At 42.2% G+C, this 16,040-nt stretch overlaps 1 protein-coding gene across 2 annotated transcripts in view; it reads left to right on the top strand.

Annotated features, from left to right (window-relative positions):
• Positions 1-226: 226 nt before the first annotated feature.
• Positions 227-16,040, top strand: part of RNF130 (ring finger protein 130) — a 101,460-nt gene continuing 85,646 nt past the window's right edge. The window contains exon 1 of one of the 2 annotated variants that reach the window (XM_082620225.1): positions 227-911. In XM_082620225.1, coding sequence (XP_082476351.1) covers positions 458-911 — 454 coding nt within the window. In that variant the 5' untranslated portion in view covers positions 227-457. The remainder of the gene's footprint in view (positions 912-16,040) is intronic. The other variant, XM_082620224.1, reaches the window with a different exon arrangement.

Consider the following 16,040-nt stretch of genomic DNA (forward strand, 5'->3'; position numbering starts at 1 on the left):
TTGTAACCTCATCTCAAACTCTTCCAGAGGCCCTTGGAAAGCCCCCAGGCTCCAGATCCTAGGCGCATCACGCCTGACGTATAAACACGGCCGGGGACGGGTTAAGAAAGTGCGGGGGCCTCCTCGGGCCCTCGTGCAGGCGGGCGGGAGCGAACAGGGCCTCGCACGCATGCGCATGGAGGCGGGGCTGAGCCCCAAGCCTGCGCCGTGCCACCCGGCTGACAGGGGGCGGGGCGGTGGCGAGCGCGCGCCTGAGGCAGCAGCTCGGCGACCGGGACTTTGTGCTCCAGGGACCCTTCTTCGGGCGCATCTCGCATACCTGTCGTGTCCTTGCGAGGCGCCCCCACTCGGCGGGACCGGCCCCGGGGAATGGAGAGGGCCCGCCCCCACGGCCCTGAAGGGACCCGGAGGAGACGACCGCGCGCGGTCTGACCCGTCGTCCTCGCCGAAGGGGCCCATGGGCGCGTCCCCGCGGGCGGGCCGCGGACGTGAGGGCGGCGAGCAGCAGGGCCGCGGCACCGAGGAGGGCCGTGCTCGTGCCCGGCCCTGCACCGGCCGCGCGCGTGCGCTCCCACAGCCGCGCTGGCCGCGCCCGCACCGCCTCTCGGCGCCGGCCCGGGAGCCCGGTCCGAGAGCAGCGGCAGCGGCGGCGGCCGGAGGGACGATGAGCGGTGCGGCGCGGGCGGGCCCGGCCCGGCTCGCCGCGCTCGCGCTGCTGACCTGCAGCCTGTGGCCGGCGCGGGCAGACAACGCGAGCCAGGAGTACTACACGGCGCTCATCAACGTGACGGTGCAGGAGCCCGGCCGCGGCGCCCCGCTCACATTCCGCATCGATCGCGGGCGCTACGGGCTCGACTCGCCCAAGGCCGAGGTCCGCGGTCAGGTGCTGGCGCCGCTCCCCATCCACGGAGGTGAGTGCCTGGCAGCGGAGAGAGAAGCCGTGGCGAGGCGGCGGGCGATGGTCCCCGGTCCCTGGCCACGCGGGAGCCGCAGCCTGGGCGCGGGGGCGGCGGGCGCGGCGCCTCCACCCCGGCCCGGATTGTCGCGCAGCTCGGCGGGCGGCCCCAGGGTCGAGGTTCCCGTCGTGTGCACCCCCGCCTGCCCACTGCTGGGATGAGGCTTCAGACGCGTTATTGGGTTCTTCTTTTGAGAAAGACTTAGAACGTTCCTTTTGGTTTAGTTAGCTTGTTTACAGGAAGGCATTGAACTGCGAGTTTGCAGGGACAGCTCAGACAAAGGAGGTGGTGGAAGAGCGCAAAACTAGTTCATGATGGATGAGGTCTTAACCTGTATTTCGGAATCCGCAGGTTCGTTTCCGAAATCACAGACTTAGCGCTGCATTGAATCTCGAAGGATGAGGCCCTTTTCTAATGTAGAAGCGTGCCGTTTTTCTTAAGTGGCAAGTGAGAGGAGGGTGGAGGAGAAAAATGGGCATCTTCCCTGTTGCTTTTGGCTGTTATTCTGCCCCACCAGTTTTACTGTAATTTGACGCCTGAAAATCACACGTTATGAAGAATCCAATACCAATTGGAACCTGTAGCCAAGTCTTCAGGTCACGGGAGTCTACCAAACGGGAAATGGATAAAATTTTCCAGAGTTGTCTCTGAAGCGTTTGGCTTAACCTTACGTCTTCCTATTATCATAGGCTCTGTTTAATTATTTGGTATAAAGCATATATTTGTATAAATTTCTGGTCATGTTTTAAAGGAAACTTTTCCCACACGGTGGAGTATGATTTTGTTTTTTGGCCCACAGCAAACTTTTTGGAAAAATGCCTACTATTCTTCTCAACCCCCACCCACTCTCACCCTGAGAATGCTGAGAGGGGACTTTTTTTTTAAGCTGCTGTTCATGTTAAGGTGACCTAAACTAGGCAACCTAAATAAGGTAATGGTGTTTGTTTTTATACCCTAAAATATTAAAACATCATGCACCTTCTGAGATCTGTATTTGAATGCTAACGTGCTAAGCTGTTTTCTTCTTTGAGGCAATCTAGCTGAGGAAGAAGAATCAGGTAAGGCTTTGACTGTAGCCTGTCCCCAGTTTACACCTGCCTTTTCAAAGTTCATTTTTACACGAGTAATCAAGTGTTAGGGTACACTTCTCATCTCCACTTTGTTAAAAAAGGCAGTTAGGGTCCCACCTTGCCCACAGAAACAACTTTGGCCTTTGGTTCATTCAGTAAATATTTGCTTGCTTGTTCTGTGCCAGTCACTGTGGTTGGGACATATAATGTTGCCAAACTGTGGCACTGACAATGGTAGTCTATTTTCTGGTGCTGAGATCTGTGAGGGTCACGTGGAAGGGGAGGAAGAGGAAGAGAGAGAGGCAAACTGTTCTAGAGCAAGAGCTGGCCCTGTGCAGTATTTTGAAATCTGTGGTTTGCTTTGGGGCTTGATTCCCCCAGGCACCCCAAATCCATGATCCTCACTTTAGATACTTACCTCATAAGTGATCCATGTTCTGAAACTACTTGTTGCTTGCCTGTCACTCCAAACAAAAGCTCCATCTTTAAGAAAACTTGTTTTAGGTGTTTGGATAGAAAGGTATTGGGCACTGATGTGTGGGTAAAGGTTAGTCCTATTCCCCTGTCAACGAGGAGGTAGCATTAAAGGATTAAAGGTTCTGAGTCGTACTGTACATAAACTGTGACACTGGGAAGGTACTTTGTGACTCTAAGAAAGTAATTCGGCCTTTTAGCCTCAGATTCATCTGCAAAGTGGAATGGTGAAATATTTACACCATAAGGTTATTGAGAAGTTTAAATGATTCCTGCATTCTTACAAGAGGAGATTTGTTAACCTAAATGAATCTCTAAATTGGTGGAGTTTAAACACGGCATCCATGTGCATACATTGGAGCAGTGTGTGGAAACTGAGTCTGCAGTCAGTTCCCCTGAGTGTCTGTCTTCTCTTCCTGTCCTCTGTTCTCTAGAGGCTCAATTTGTATCTGCACAGCATGAGATTGCTCCATGTTTTCTCATGGTGTTGGTGGGATCCTGCAGGTTTGGGTCTGGCTTTGTACTAAGGAGTCTGCACACATAGGTTCTTTCAATCCAGCAAATACTAATTGAAAGCCTACTGGTACCAGCCACCATCCAAGGCACTGGGGCAGAGGGAGGGGCCACAGCAGTGAACAAAACAAATCTCTCTCCTCTTCCTGAATCTCACAGTCTAGTGGCGGTTTTTATGTCAGTTTACCTGTAAATTGTTTCTAGATGGATTAACATGAAATCTAAGACATTTTTGTGCTTTTGCAGCAGGAATTTAGGAATGTATTTTATTTTTGTTTTTTTTTTTTGTTTCTTGGTTTTTTTGGCTGCACCATGTGCTTGCAGGATCTTTAGTTCCCCGACCAGGGATGGAACCCCTGCCCCCCACAGTGGAAATGCAGAGTCCCCACCACTGGACTGCCAGGGAAGTCCCAGGAATGTATTTTAAAAACAAGAATGGTGGTAGAAATCTGTTTAAACTTTTCCTGTTTAAGAAAATGGCTTATGTCAATTATACCTCAAATAAAAGAAGAAAGAAAATGGTTTAAAAGTTGTGTGATATTCGGGTATTTCACATTATGATATTCTTGATTTAGTGAGTCTCAAATTTTTGTATTTTTAGAAAAAATTATGCATTCCTTCTGACTCTTAAGCTCTTATAATTTGATTCTTAACATGTTTATTGAAGATTTACTGTGTGTTGACACTGAGCAAAGTGATGTTCAAATTACAAAAAACAGTTATCAGACAGAATTCCTGGCAAAACAACAGGTGTGGTCAATAGATGGGAAATTAATGAAAATTCATTTTGAGGACAAATATTTGGTAGAAATGAACATAAAGACAAAATAACTTTACAGCTTTCCTGGAGCTTAACATGATGACTCATTTTAAATCTATGACTTGGTTTGTGAAAGTAAAAACCTTTCTTGTTATTTTGCATTGTTTCTATTGATTAGGCATGTATGAATTACTGAGCAAGATTTATTTGTCTTATATCTTTAAAGGGCAAATTGGCTATTTTTTCCTTAGATGCTTTAGTATTTTAAAAGTACATTTTGGAAACTGTTTAAACTTTATAAAATATTTCATAAACAAGTGTTGTACTTTGAAAATATATTCTTTATCATTAAATAGATGTAAATGGAGATTCATTTGTTTGGTGATAACAAATTTCATATTTTAACTGATAAAGAATTCATTTTTAGAAATGGACTTTTGAAAGAACACACCTTATATTTATGTACAGATCGTGGTTGTTCATGGTTGCTTTCTTACTACTTACTCAAAGGGTGAGCTTAGATCTATAAACAAATGTAAACTAGCCAGCATTTACTGTTCCGTGGACACTGTAAATGTGCTTTATGTGTGTGCACACTAACTTTTTGTTTGACGCTAGCGTGGGGGTTGGGAGAGGAGAAGGCCCTGTTGTTGATGATGTCATTTTGTATGCAGATGTGCTGGTGGGAAGAATTTGGTAATGGCCACTTAGCCTAGACATTTTCAGGATTGGATGTTACAGCCTTGGAGAACAATTTTACCAAATTAATAAACTTTTTTTGGCTATCTTGCTGACTGTAGGGATACAATAACATTTTTAAAAAAATCTTAGATTCTTATGTTTTATGTGATTCTATTGGATGAATCCATTAAGCCTGAACTTGGTTTTTAAAATTCTGAGAGTAAAGGCGATTGATGTGGAAACAAGATCTTGGATGAAGAGGGCCATGTGATGTTCAATTTCATAATGGCAAAGACAGGGGCTACTGGATATAGTTAGAGATTTCAAAATATTCAGAGAAAAAGTAAGTGTGATCCTAGAAGCAGAGATCTTGAAAGGAAAGAGAATTCAGGAGCTGGAGGCTCTAGAAACCAAATTTTGATATAAATTAGATGACCAAGCAATATATGATAAATTATATTTGTGTTGAATTTTAATAATTTAGAATTTAACAATTTAGAAAATGTTTTTACATACTGTATTTTTCCTTTGCTTTTGGATGATTCATTAGCATTTAAATATTTGAATATATATATTTAAACATTTGACCTCCCCACCAAATATCCATCCTGCTGCCATCCCATTTCTCTGTTTCTCTTTATGGCAAAGTGTTGTCTATACTTGTTGCCTTCAGTTTTCCTCCTGTTATTCTTCACATTGTGAAGTTCTTTGATTGTTGTGCCAGTGATTTTGATAAAGATGATATATTTAACTGAAATATTGGACTAGAGTATCCTTAGGATCTCAGTATATGGAATGGTGGGCTGAAACTAAGAAAAAAGTTAATAGGAATGAATATGTATTCTTGATTTGGGTAAAAAAAAGTTAGCTCCAGGGAAGGGAGTTGAGGGGAGATAAGGCTTAGAGCAGCATGTCACAGGACAAAGCCTGTGAGTGCTCACTGACGAGTTCATTCTCATCTTGCATGCATTTGAGCATCTGGATCCTGGGGAGCACTGGTCACGCTTCGTCATAGGCCAAGCACACCTTTAGTTCATGTTCAATTCTGACTATGAGTTTTAAGAGATGAACAAACTACAGAGCATTGTTTTGAATATTACAAAAGGGAAATCCTTCATTTGAAGGAACGTTCGATTAGATGGCTTCCAAGATTCCCTCCATCTTGAACAAAGTGTGACTGTAAAGTAATAAGACAAATCTTGTTAAACAAACCTGCCGGAATAAACCCATTAAGGATACTATTTGTTTTCACACCAGTCACATGGGTGTGTATGTGTGGATATATATACATACATACTGTGCCACAATGAAAACAGATTTAAACATTTAGAATTTGTTTTGTGAGATTATCTTTTTGATTGAACAATTTGAAAAATACATGCAATATACCAAATCTTTGTCTTTTCTGGATAGATTTTAATTTTGACAATTGAAAATTATTTTTGATGCAGTTTTTTTAATGTGCTTGTGAACTCTTTCTTTAGATAATTCTCAAAGAAGTCTGGTAGTGCTTTGGACCATGTCCACGTCACTGGGGTGCATGAATAGTCCTCACAGCTGGTTCTTTTAAGTATAGCAACCTTGACTTATTTACAAAATGAAATTAAGTTGTCAGGATCATCAACATTTGTTTGTTTTATCATCTTAGAGTATTTTACGCACTAGGCATTCATTTTTTTCCGTAAATCATAGTAAGTGTAGATTTCTTTACTGTTGGAAGCAATTTTGAGTGAAATAAAGGGAACCCTTCAAATGTCAAATGAAGTAAATTAAAAAGTCCTTGATAAGCACCTACTCTGTGCTTGTGTTATACACGTTCTGTGGTGTGTGCAAAAGACATAGTATGTAATTCTGCCTGAGAGCACTTGGTTTTCTTGTTGAGATCAGTCTTGTCTGGATGGCACAAACAGGACGTGCCATTGTAGAAGGTGGTGCAAGCTGTCTGCAAACTCCAGCCAGGGGGCCAGCCACCTGTTATTGTAAACAGAGCTTATTGGAATACAGCCACGCCCATTCACTCACATGTCTGTGGTTACTTTCAAGGTACACCGGCAGAGTTGAGCAGTTATTACAGGAGCCTGTATGGCTTCCAAGCCTAAACTACTTATTCTCTGGCCCTTTAAGAAAACTTTTGACAACCCACAATCCCTGTTCTAAAGGTTCATTTATACCTTAGTTTTCCCCATTAAAACTATGTTATGGATTTATGGGTGAGAATTTGATTCCTCAGTTGTCCCAAACTGTGAGCTCTTGGAAATTAGGAACAGTGTCTTCTTTGTCTTCTTTGTTTCAGCCAAACACCTAGGACTGTGCCTGCCACTAGCAAGCCACTGTAATATGTGATTGCATTTAATCCTGTGGTGCTTGGTCTGGTAGTGAAACTGATAGCAGGCATTGCTGGAAGCTGTATGGTGGGATGTGGTGGGGTGTTGAGGGACAGAATATACTGTAGGGTCTCTGTTATTATGCTAGACCGTAAATGGTACAAAGACCAGAGAAATGAAAAATTATTTGGACTTGTAGTCTAGAGAAGTTTCATTGAAAATGTGGAACTTGAAGTCAAACTTGATTAGTTCTGCTTCCAGCCATAATGGAGTAACAGACACCAGGTTTATCTTGCCACCTCAAGTGACTGGAAAACCTGACAAAGTTGTGAAACAGCAGTTTTAGAAATAGGTCAAAAAACAGCACAAGACAGTGATCCCTGAGAGAAAGGAAATAAACAACAGAGCTCTGTGACTGCCTCAGTTGACCTCCTGGAGAGTTTCCAAGCTGCAGCACAGGGAGGGGGGGCCCAGAAAGAATCTGGTGGTCTCCCCGAGTTGATGAGACAGTTCAGAGCTCAGGGAGGCAAAGGCAGCTTGAATGTGTGAGGAGGTCAAGTATAGGAGAGGAGGGAGCTACACAGAGAGCAAGCTCTAAAAAGCTGTAAGGGGTCCCCTCAAGCCTTTGGTTGAGTACTGATCTGCACGTTTTATGGAGAACTGTTAGGAACTCAGCAGGTGGAAGAATTGTTGGAGTTCGCACAAGGCTGGGAATAGTTCATATTCTCACTAATCAGAGTAGAAAGACCTGATGCACAAGGCATGGAGTGAGGCCAAATTAGCCCCGGAGAAAAGCCTGTTCTGGACCCACCTACCAAAGCCTAGAAGCAAACCTTAAAAGGATCAGATTTATTCAAAGTAACTAATCCTGAACAAACCCCAATAATATTTAAAGGAATACAGTAAAATCCAGCTCCCCAAAACATGAAATCCAAGACTAGCATCCAATCAAAAATTAGCAGACAAGCTAAGAAATAGAAAAACATGACCCATACCAGACAGGAAACAGGCAGTAGAAACAGTCCCAGAAAATGGCAAATGATGGAATTGCAGATAAGGATGTTAAAACAGCTATTACAAATATATTCGGTTTGTTCAGGGAGGTAAAAGAAAACTTGAACATAATAAGGAGAGAAATGGATCTAAAAAAGACCCACATCAAACTTCTAGCAGTAAACTCAAACCTGAAAAAGTATCGGATTTATATTGACAGAGGAAAGAGTATACTGAGAGGATGGTATTTCCTGCTTTGGTGTTCTTTCTTTATCCCAGGCAGTGATATAGTTAATATATATTGGGTACCTATTGTGTACCAAGAATGGTGCCAAATACTGTACATGGATTATCATTTAATCCTTGTAACAGCTCTCGGTGGTACTATATCCTCATTCTGTGGGTGGGAATTTAAGGCACTCCAGTCTCACACTTAGTGGTTTTTTTTTTCTTTATAGCACTTAACATGGTTGGAAACTATATATCTATCTTGTTTGTTTCTGAAGGCAGAGATCCTGTCTCAGTGTCCACTTTTGCATACTCAGTGCTTCGTGTTGAGCCTGGAACATAGGAGGGTGGCACTGGTAATTAGTGTTGGATGAATTAAAGCGAGTGAGGTAATCTACCAGCTGAATCCTGTGGTGATTCAGTATAGTTTGGACTTGATGTAGGTCTGTCTGACTGCAGAGCTTATACTTTAACCACATCTTGTATTGCTTCCCAAGTGGGTTTAGTAAATTATGATATATCTATTTAGTGGAATATTACACAGCCATTAAAGGGGATCATTGTGAAAGCTGGCTATATCCTACAAAAGTAAATACATAGTGATTGAACTTTGACTGTGTTAAATACGCTTACAGTGGACAGGGACTCAAAGTAATATGCAAAAATAAAAATGGTTGTGTTATGTTGATTGGATTGTGGGTGATATTTCTCATTTTCTTTTCTCTCATTTTTTTGAAATTATTTTTAATATAAAACCTTCTCCATAGGGGGAAAGTCATACTCTCTAAAGTGAACAAGTAAGTGTCTAAGGTTGGTATTTTTTTAAAATTTATTCCCTAGCTTCAAGAAGAATTGAATGAATTCCAAGCAGTGGTTAGAATGAGTAGAAAACTGGAAGATACTAGAAATAACTGAAGAGGGCATGTTTTTCACCAATAAGAAAAGAGGAACTCTCATGTTTTTCACCAATAAGAAAAGAGGAACTCTAAGACCAAGTATTCTTGTCTTAACAGGAATCAAGCTAAAATGTATCATCGTTTTGAGCAGTTAGTGAATCCTAGAAAGGGACAGGACTTGGCTTTTGTATAATATTTTTATCATGATGATATTAGTGCTTTTATTGGCTTTCACTGTTTAAGATCAATCTGTAGTTAAAGCATGAAGACTTAACTATGGGTAATCTCCACTTTTTGAAAGTTCGCTTTACACTTTGCTTTTACAAAAGACCTACATTAGTACCGTGTGTGTGTGGGGGGGTACGCGGGCCTCTCACTGTTGTGGGCTCTCCCATTGCGGAGCACAGGCTCCGGACGCGCAGGCTCAGCGGCCATGGCTCACGGTTCCAGCCACTCCGCGGCACATGGGATCTTCCCGGGCCGGGGCACGAACCCGTGTCCCCTGCATCGGCAGGCGGACCCTCAACCCTCCCTGCGCCACCAGGGAAGCCTTAGTACCTATTTTTGATTTCCTCTTCAGAAATCTGAAGAGGTTTTTCGCTTTTAATGGAAAAAAGGCAAGAAGCAAAAATAGCATTCAGCATTTGTTTTGTAGCGAGACGAGCCAGTGTAGAGGCAGCTGCACCCAGAGCAGTGAGAGCGGCCCCGCCAAGCTCCTGCCCTGGAACGACACTCAGCATCTTAACAGTGAGCTGCTGTAGCTGTAAACCGTGTCTGTGAACATCTATGCTCTGTCTTGATTTATTTTGTGGGTCCGTTAGCAAGATGTGTCCTGCGGTAATTGCTTCTTCTCTTTTTGCCGTTTTGGCTTACAAAAGGTTTCACAGGAAAGCTCGACTTTTGTGTAGCAGAGAAACCTGTATAATTGCAGACCAGAAAGGAAATGTTATCAACCTTAAGAGTATACAATTATAAATAGATGACAAAGCTGGAGAAATAGAAGAGAGAAAGGAGATATTAGGGACAGGTGAGGGCCAGTATCTTCATCTCATCTCACAGGTGAGGATTCAAGAGATAGTCTGTAATTGCAGAAACTAGAAAGGTTTAACTGCAGTGGAAAATAATGAAATAATAAAATCAGAAGAGAGGGAAGATGGAGAAGTGTTAAGTGAGCAAAATCCTAATTTGTGACATCGTAAATCCACAGACAGTGTTTAAAGTTGAAAAACCAGGAAATAATGGCTGTAAGCCTTTTTAGAACTAGTGGAAGGTGACCACCGGAAGAACTAAAAAAGAGCTAGTTAAAAGTGGTTGCCTCTGGCGACTGGGGGTGATGGGGTGAATGGGGCTGGTGCACTTTGCTGTATGCCATTGGGTGGATTTGTCTTTTTTTAATCCGTGTATACAGTATGATTCCCACTCTTTCCCCTGTGTGCACTGCAAATGAACTCTGCCCCCTATTTTTTTTTTCTTTGAAGAAGCTCCCTGTTTTCCCAACATCTGAGCTCTTCCCCATTCATCTTCTCCGTGCTTTCTGTCGCCCAAGCAGCTGAATGTTGCTGGAGAAAAATCTTAGAACCCAACTTACTGAGGTTTGAGATCATAAAACTTAAGCAAAAATAAATGGGCACTTAACAATATCCAGTAATCCAAAAATATTTTCTTGTAAAGAAATAAGAGCACTCTTTCTGACAACAATTTTTTCCTCTCTCCGCACGCCTCCTGCGACAGCTTCCTGTATCTTTACTTTTAGCCTCGTCTTCTCCTCTGAGCTCTGGATTCATATATTCAACTGCCTACTTGGTATCTTTAACTTAAATTTCTCAGAGACATCTCCAGATCGATAAGCTTCAAATGGAGCTTTTGATATATATCTATTGTTTGCCTTCCAGTCTGCTACCCCTGTTCCCCTGTCTTCTCCATCTCAGTAAATGACATCGCTTCCACTCTTGTTATTTAAACACATTTCATCCTGGCTTCTTTTCCTCACATTCCACATCTGATCTATCCTCCACAGTTTACCTTCAGGGTGTATCATAATCTATCTGTTGCTTGCCATTTTCACTCCTGCCATCTTAGTACAGGCAGCTACCATCTCTTACCGTTTTTTGGTCTTTCTGCTTTTTCTCTTCACTTCCATCAGTCTTTTCTCCCTGGTAGCCACAGTGATCTTGAAGCTTCACCCAGTCATGTCACTCCTTGCTTAAACTACCCTTCAGTGACTTCTTATTGTCCTTAGAATGGAAATCTGAACTCCTTACTGTGGTATACAAGGCACTTGCTGCTTGGTCTGGCTCCAGCCTTTCCTTCCCTCAGGCCATTCATCTCACCCTTGCTCACCATGCTGAAGCTACCTGTATTCTGATATTCTTTCGTTCCTAGAGCTTCTAAGTTTTCTTTACAATGTGTACCTTCTTGCTGGCATCCCACTCACCTCTACCTCCTACTGTCCCACACAGTGTTTGCTGTATCAGTAGAGCTTTATGGTTCTTTGATACTGTATAATGGCCAGTTAAAAGGGCCATGGAGATGGAGACATGGGGAAGGAACTGTAGAATCTAAGAACTTAACAGTCATCAGTGATCATCAAGTCTAACCACCCATCTGAGGCGTCAGCATTACTATCCGATGGTTTTACAGCTCAAGCTTGAACAAATGAGTGACAGAAATCTACCACATTCATCTCTGGAAAACAGAATGTTAGAAAGTCTTTTTTTCATTTGAAGGAAAAAAAAGGCAGTTCAAAAATTTGTAGACAGTAGTTAATTTCCTTGTCTGACTCAAATCCTCTAACCCTTAGACTTCATATTCCTATTTCTATTGACCATTCTTAAGAATATGGTATTGTAAACCATAGAATGCAATATTCCACTTAAAGGATGCAGTGAGTTGAATAGTGTCCTACAAAACTTCATGTCCACCTGGAACCTCAGAATGTGATCTTATTTGGAAATAGGATCTTTGCAGATGTAAGTAGTTAAGGATCAAGATAAGATCATACTAGTTTAGGGTGGAGCCTAAATCCAGTGACTGGTGTACTTATAAGGAGAAGAGAGGATACAGAGAGACAATGGGAAGATAGAGGTAGACAGAGATAAGAGTTAAGCTGCCATGACAGGGAGTGCCAAGGATTGCTGGCAACCACCAGAGGCTTAGGAGAGAGACATGGGACTATTTCTCCCTTGGAGCCTCCAGAAGGAGCCAGCCCTGCCAACACCTTCATTTCGACTTCTGGCCTGAACTGTGGGACAATAAATTTATGTTGTTTTAAGCCACCAGGTTTGTAGTCATTTGTTATGGCGGCCCAAAGAGAAAAGCAAAATTGAACAGTATTGCAATTTGGTCTCACCAATGCAGAAAAGAGTAGAATGCTTTTTTTCCATCATCTGAACACCTGCCTAGAGTTATATAGGTTCTTTTGGTAGCCCTAATCACTGACTCATACTGAGATTACTGCCCCAAGCCAAGTGATTTTACCTTTACAGGGTTCAGCCTGTTCATTCAGCCTTGCAAGATACTTTTTGAATCCTGATTTTTCATCCAGTCTTTACTCTTTCTAGCAGCTTTGTGTCACCCGTGAAGGTGATGAGCATGCTTCCTGTGTCTTCATGTAGGTCAGTGGTTCTTAACCTTCTGGGATTATGGATTCCTATTAAGACTTTAATGAAAGCTGTGAACCTTTCTGATGAAAAATACTTATTTGTGTATATATACACAGAGTTTTCAATGAAGTTTAAGAGGTTCAGATGCCTCTTGAGGCCTCAAGTGGTCCACGGACCCAAAGTTAAGAACCCTGCTCTAAGTTACTGATAAAAGTATCGAAGAGTGTGAATGAACAGACCCTTGTAGTGTGTTTCTAAAAACTTTCTAAGATGGTTGACATTATTCCATTAATCAGCACTTCTGGGGGAGTGGGGAGGGCATTTAACCATTTTCTAATTTACTTCATTGACTTTGCATTTAGTACATGTTTCTTTGTCTTATGATATCATTAAAAGACATAATCAAGTTCTTTGATGGAAAAAAACAAATATATTGTATTTACTTTGTTTCTGATTTGCTAGGAAGGAGAAGAAGTGAGTTTTTATGGCTTAACCATAGTATGTTATTTTCCTATTGCCACTGTAATCAATTACCTCAAACCAGGTGGCTTAAAAGAACACAAATTTATTATCCTACAGTTCTGGAAGTGAGAAGTCCTAAATGGGTTTCACTGGGCTAAAATCAAGGTGTTGGGCAAGACTGCATTCCTTCTGGATGGTCTGAGGGAGAACCCATTTCCTTGTTTTTTCCAGCTTCTAGAGACTGCCTGCATTCATTGGCTCGTGGCCCCTTCCTCTATCTTCAAAATCAGCAGTGAGGCATCTTCAGAGCTTTCTGTGACTCTGATCTCCTACCTCTCTTCCACATTTAAGACCCTGTGATTACATTGGACCCACCCACATAGTCCAAGGTAATCTCTTTATTTTAAAGTCAACTGATTACCAACCTTAATTCCCTCTTGTCATGGTACCTAACATATTCACAGGTCCCAGGGATTAGGATGGAGATGTTGGGAGGATTGGGAGGAGGGCAGTATTCTGTCTCCCACACATAGTGAACCTGTGCAAGCACCCCATGATTATAGCTTTCTCTTCTAAGTGTCTAGAAATTATTCCTTGAATAATTATTTCTGAAATTTTGCTAATAGTACCCTAACTAGCCCATAATCTACACAGTCCATCTTTATCAGTTTATAAAGATTGGAGTGCTATTTACACAGGTTAGTTTTCTAATGTCTCTCTTCTGTGATTGCTCAAAGATCATTGTCAGTGATGCAGTTTCTCATTTGCATGTTGTCACCAGACTATAATTCATCTGGATCAGAAATCCTAAACTCATGTGGGACAGCTCTTCAAATACTCATTCAGCAAATAATTATTAAACACGTGTACGGCAGGCAGGACAAGAAGTTCCTTCATGCTGTCTGGTGGCTGTCTAGTGGAAGAAGCAAGGTGAGTCAGCCCCTGTGTATTGTCTAGTGGTGAAAACAAACATTAAACAGATAATAACACAAGTAATAATTTAATAGTAATTCTTGGGGAAAGTATCAGGATGCTGAGAGAGCATAAATGAGAGAACTAACCCAGTCTAGGATGCTCAGGGCAGGCTTCTCTGAAGAAACGATGTTTAAGCTGAGGCTAAGGCAGGAGCAGATATTAAACTAAGAGGGGCACAGAAAGGAAGACCATTTCAGGCCAGGAACATATATGAAGACCAAAAGGTACAAAGAAACCCTTGGTGTGCTTGAGGAACTGAAAGGAGTTAAGAGAGTAAGGGGGAGAGTGGTATACAGCAGAGGTGAAAAGGTGGGTCAGTACTTTCTAGGCTGTGTTAGGATTTTGGACTTTATCCCAAGAGGAGTAGAAAATTATTGAAGGGTTGGCTGGTTGGTTTGTTCGTTTAATTTTTAATTATGGTAAAATACATGTAACATGAAGTTTACCATCTTAACCATTTTAGGTGTACAGTTCAGTAGTGTTGACTAGATTCACATTGTTGTGGAACCAATCTCCAGAAGTCTTTTCATCTTGCAAAACTGAAACCCTATACCCATTAAACTATGCCTTTCCTTCTCCCCCCAGCCCCTGGCAGCCACCCTTCTACTTTCTGTCTCTATGAATTTGACTACTCTAGAAACCTCATATAAATGGAGTCATACACTATTTGTCTGCTATAACATACACAGAAAAATACACCATCGTAAGTCCACAGCTTGATGAATTACTACAGCGACCACATTGACGTCACTCTGAACCTTGTCAAGAAATAGAGCATTATGAGCACCACAGAGCTCCCTGGGAGTCCCCTTTCAATCACTACTTCTCCCTTGCTCCCTCCCCAAAAGTAAATACTGTCCTGACTTTGAACCCTAGAGATTATGCCTGCTTTTTAACTTATATACATAGAATCATGGTATGTATTCTTTTTCATCTTGTGATGAGTTTCTTTTGCTCACATCATACTGGTAAACTAAATTCATGTCATTGCATACAGTAATAGTTTTGTCGTGATCCAGTGCATGAATATATCACATTTTACCTATTCTGCTGCTGAAGGACATGTGGGTTGCCTGTTGTTTGACTGTTACAAGTAATGCGGTCATAAACATTGTGTACGTGTCTTTTGTTACATAAAATATATAAACATTGTATTGGAGGTATGCTTAGGGAGTGGAATTATTCTCTCCCTCTCAATTTTCTTTCAAGCCTGATATTTCCACAACAGTTCATCATCTTTCCTCCAAAAATCTGTTTTTTCTCCAATGTTTGCTGTTTCAGTCAACACCACCTTCTACCCAGTGTGTTATGCCAGAATCTAGGACATCATCTTTAGACCCCCACCCCCCGATATCTAATTAATTACCAAGTCCTGTTGATCCAAATTCCTGAATATCTCTAAAGTGTATCCATTTCTCTCCACATCCACTGCAACCTTCTCTAATCTCTTACCTAGACTGTGGCCTCCTAACTGGCTTCCCTGTGTCTACTGGTGCCCTCTCTAACCCATTCCCTGTAGTACTGGGGCATAGACTTTTTTGGTTGTGCGCGTACATTTATCCCCAATATATGTATTATACAAATGTTAAACCACACTATTGGTCTTCTTTGACATAGTACCTTAAGCCTAACACTTAGGTTAATAGCTAATAACAGCTGTAATAAGTGTATTTCTAATAGTCTTTCATGATCATTTCTAATTTGGGGTCTTTCTTTTACAAATCTGATTAGTTGGGTTTTTTAAAACCTTTTATGATAACTAAAAAGAGGTGGTACAGGAGTAGAAATGTCACCTCTGCCAATTTTTTTTTTTTTTTTTTTTTTTTTTGCAGTACGCGGGCCTCTCACTGCTGTGGCCTCTCCTGTTGCGGCGCACAGGCTCTGGACGCGCAGGCTCAGTGGCCATGGCTCACGGGCCAAGCTGCTCCGCGGCATGTGGGATCCTCCCGAACTGGGGCACAAACCCGTGTCCCCTGCATTGGCAGGTGGACTCTCAACCACTGCGCCACCAGGGAAGCCCCTGCCGATTTATTTTTGCTTTATTTTGTAGGGATGTTTTTAAGGCATTGTCCATTTAATGAGGGACATTTAGTTAAAAGTAGATGG

The sequence above is a fragment of the Mesoplodon mirus genome (assembly GCF_964341445.2).
Source record: "Mesoplodon mirus genome assembly, chromosome: 5".
Taxonomy (NCBI): Eukaryota; Metazoa; Chordata; class Mammalia; order Artiodactyla; family Ziphiidae; genus Mesoplodon; species Mesoplodon mirus.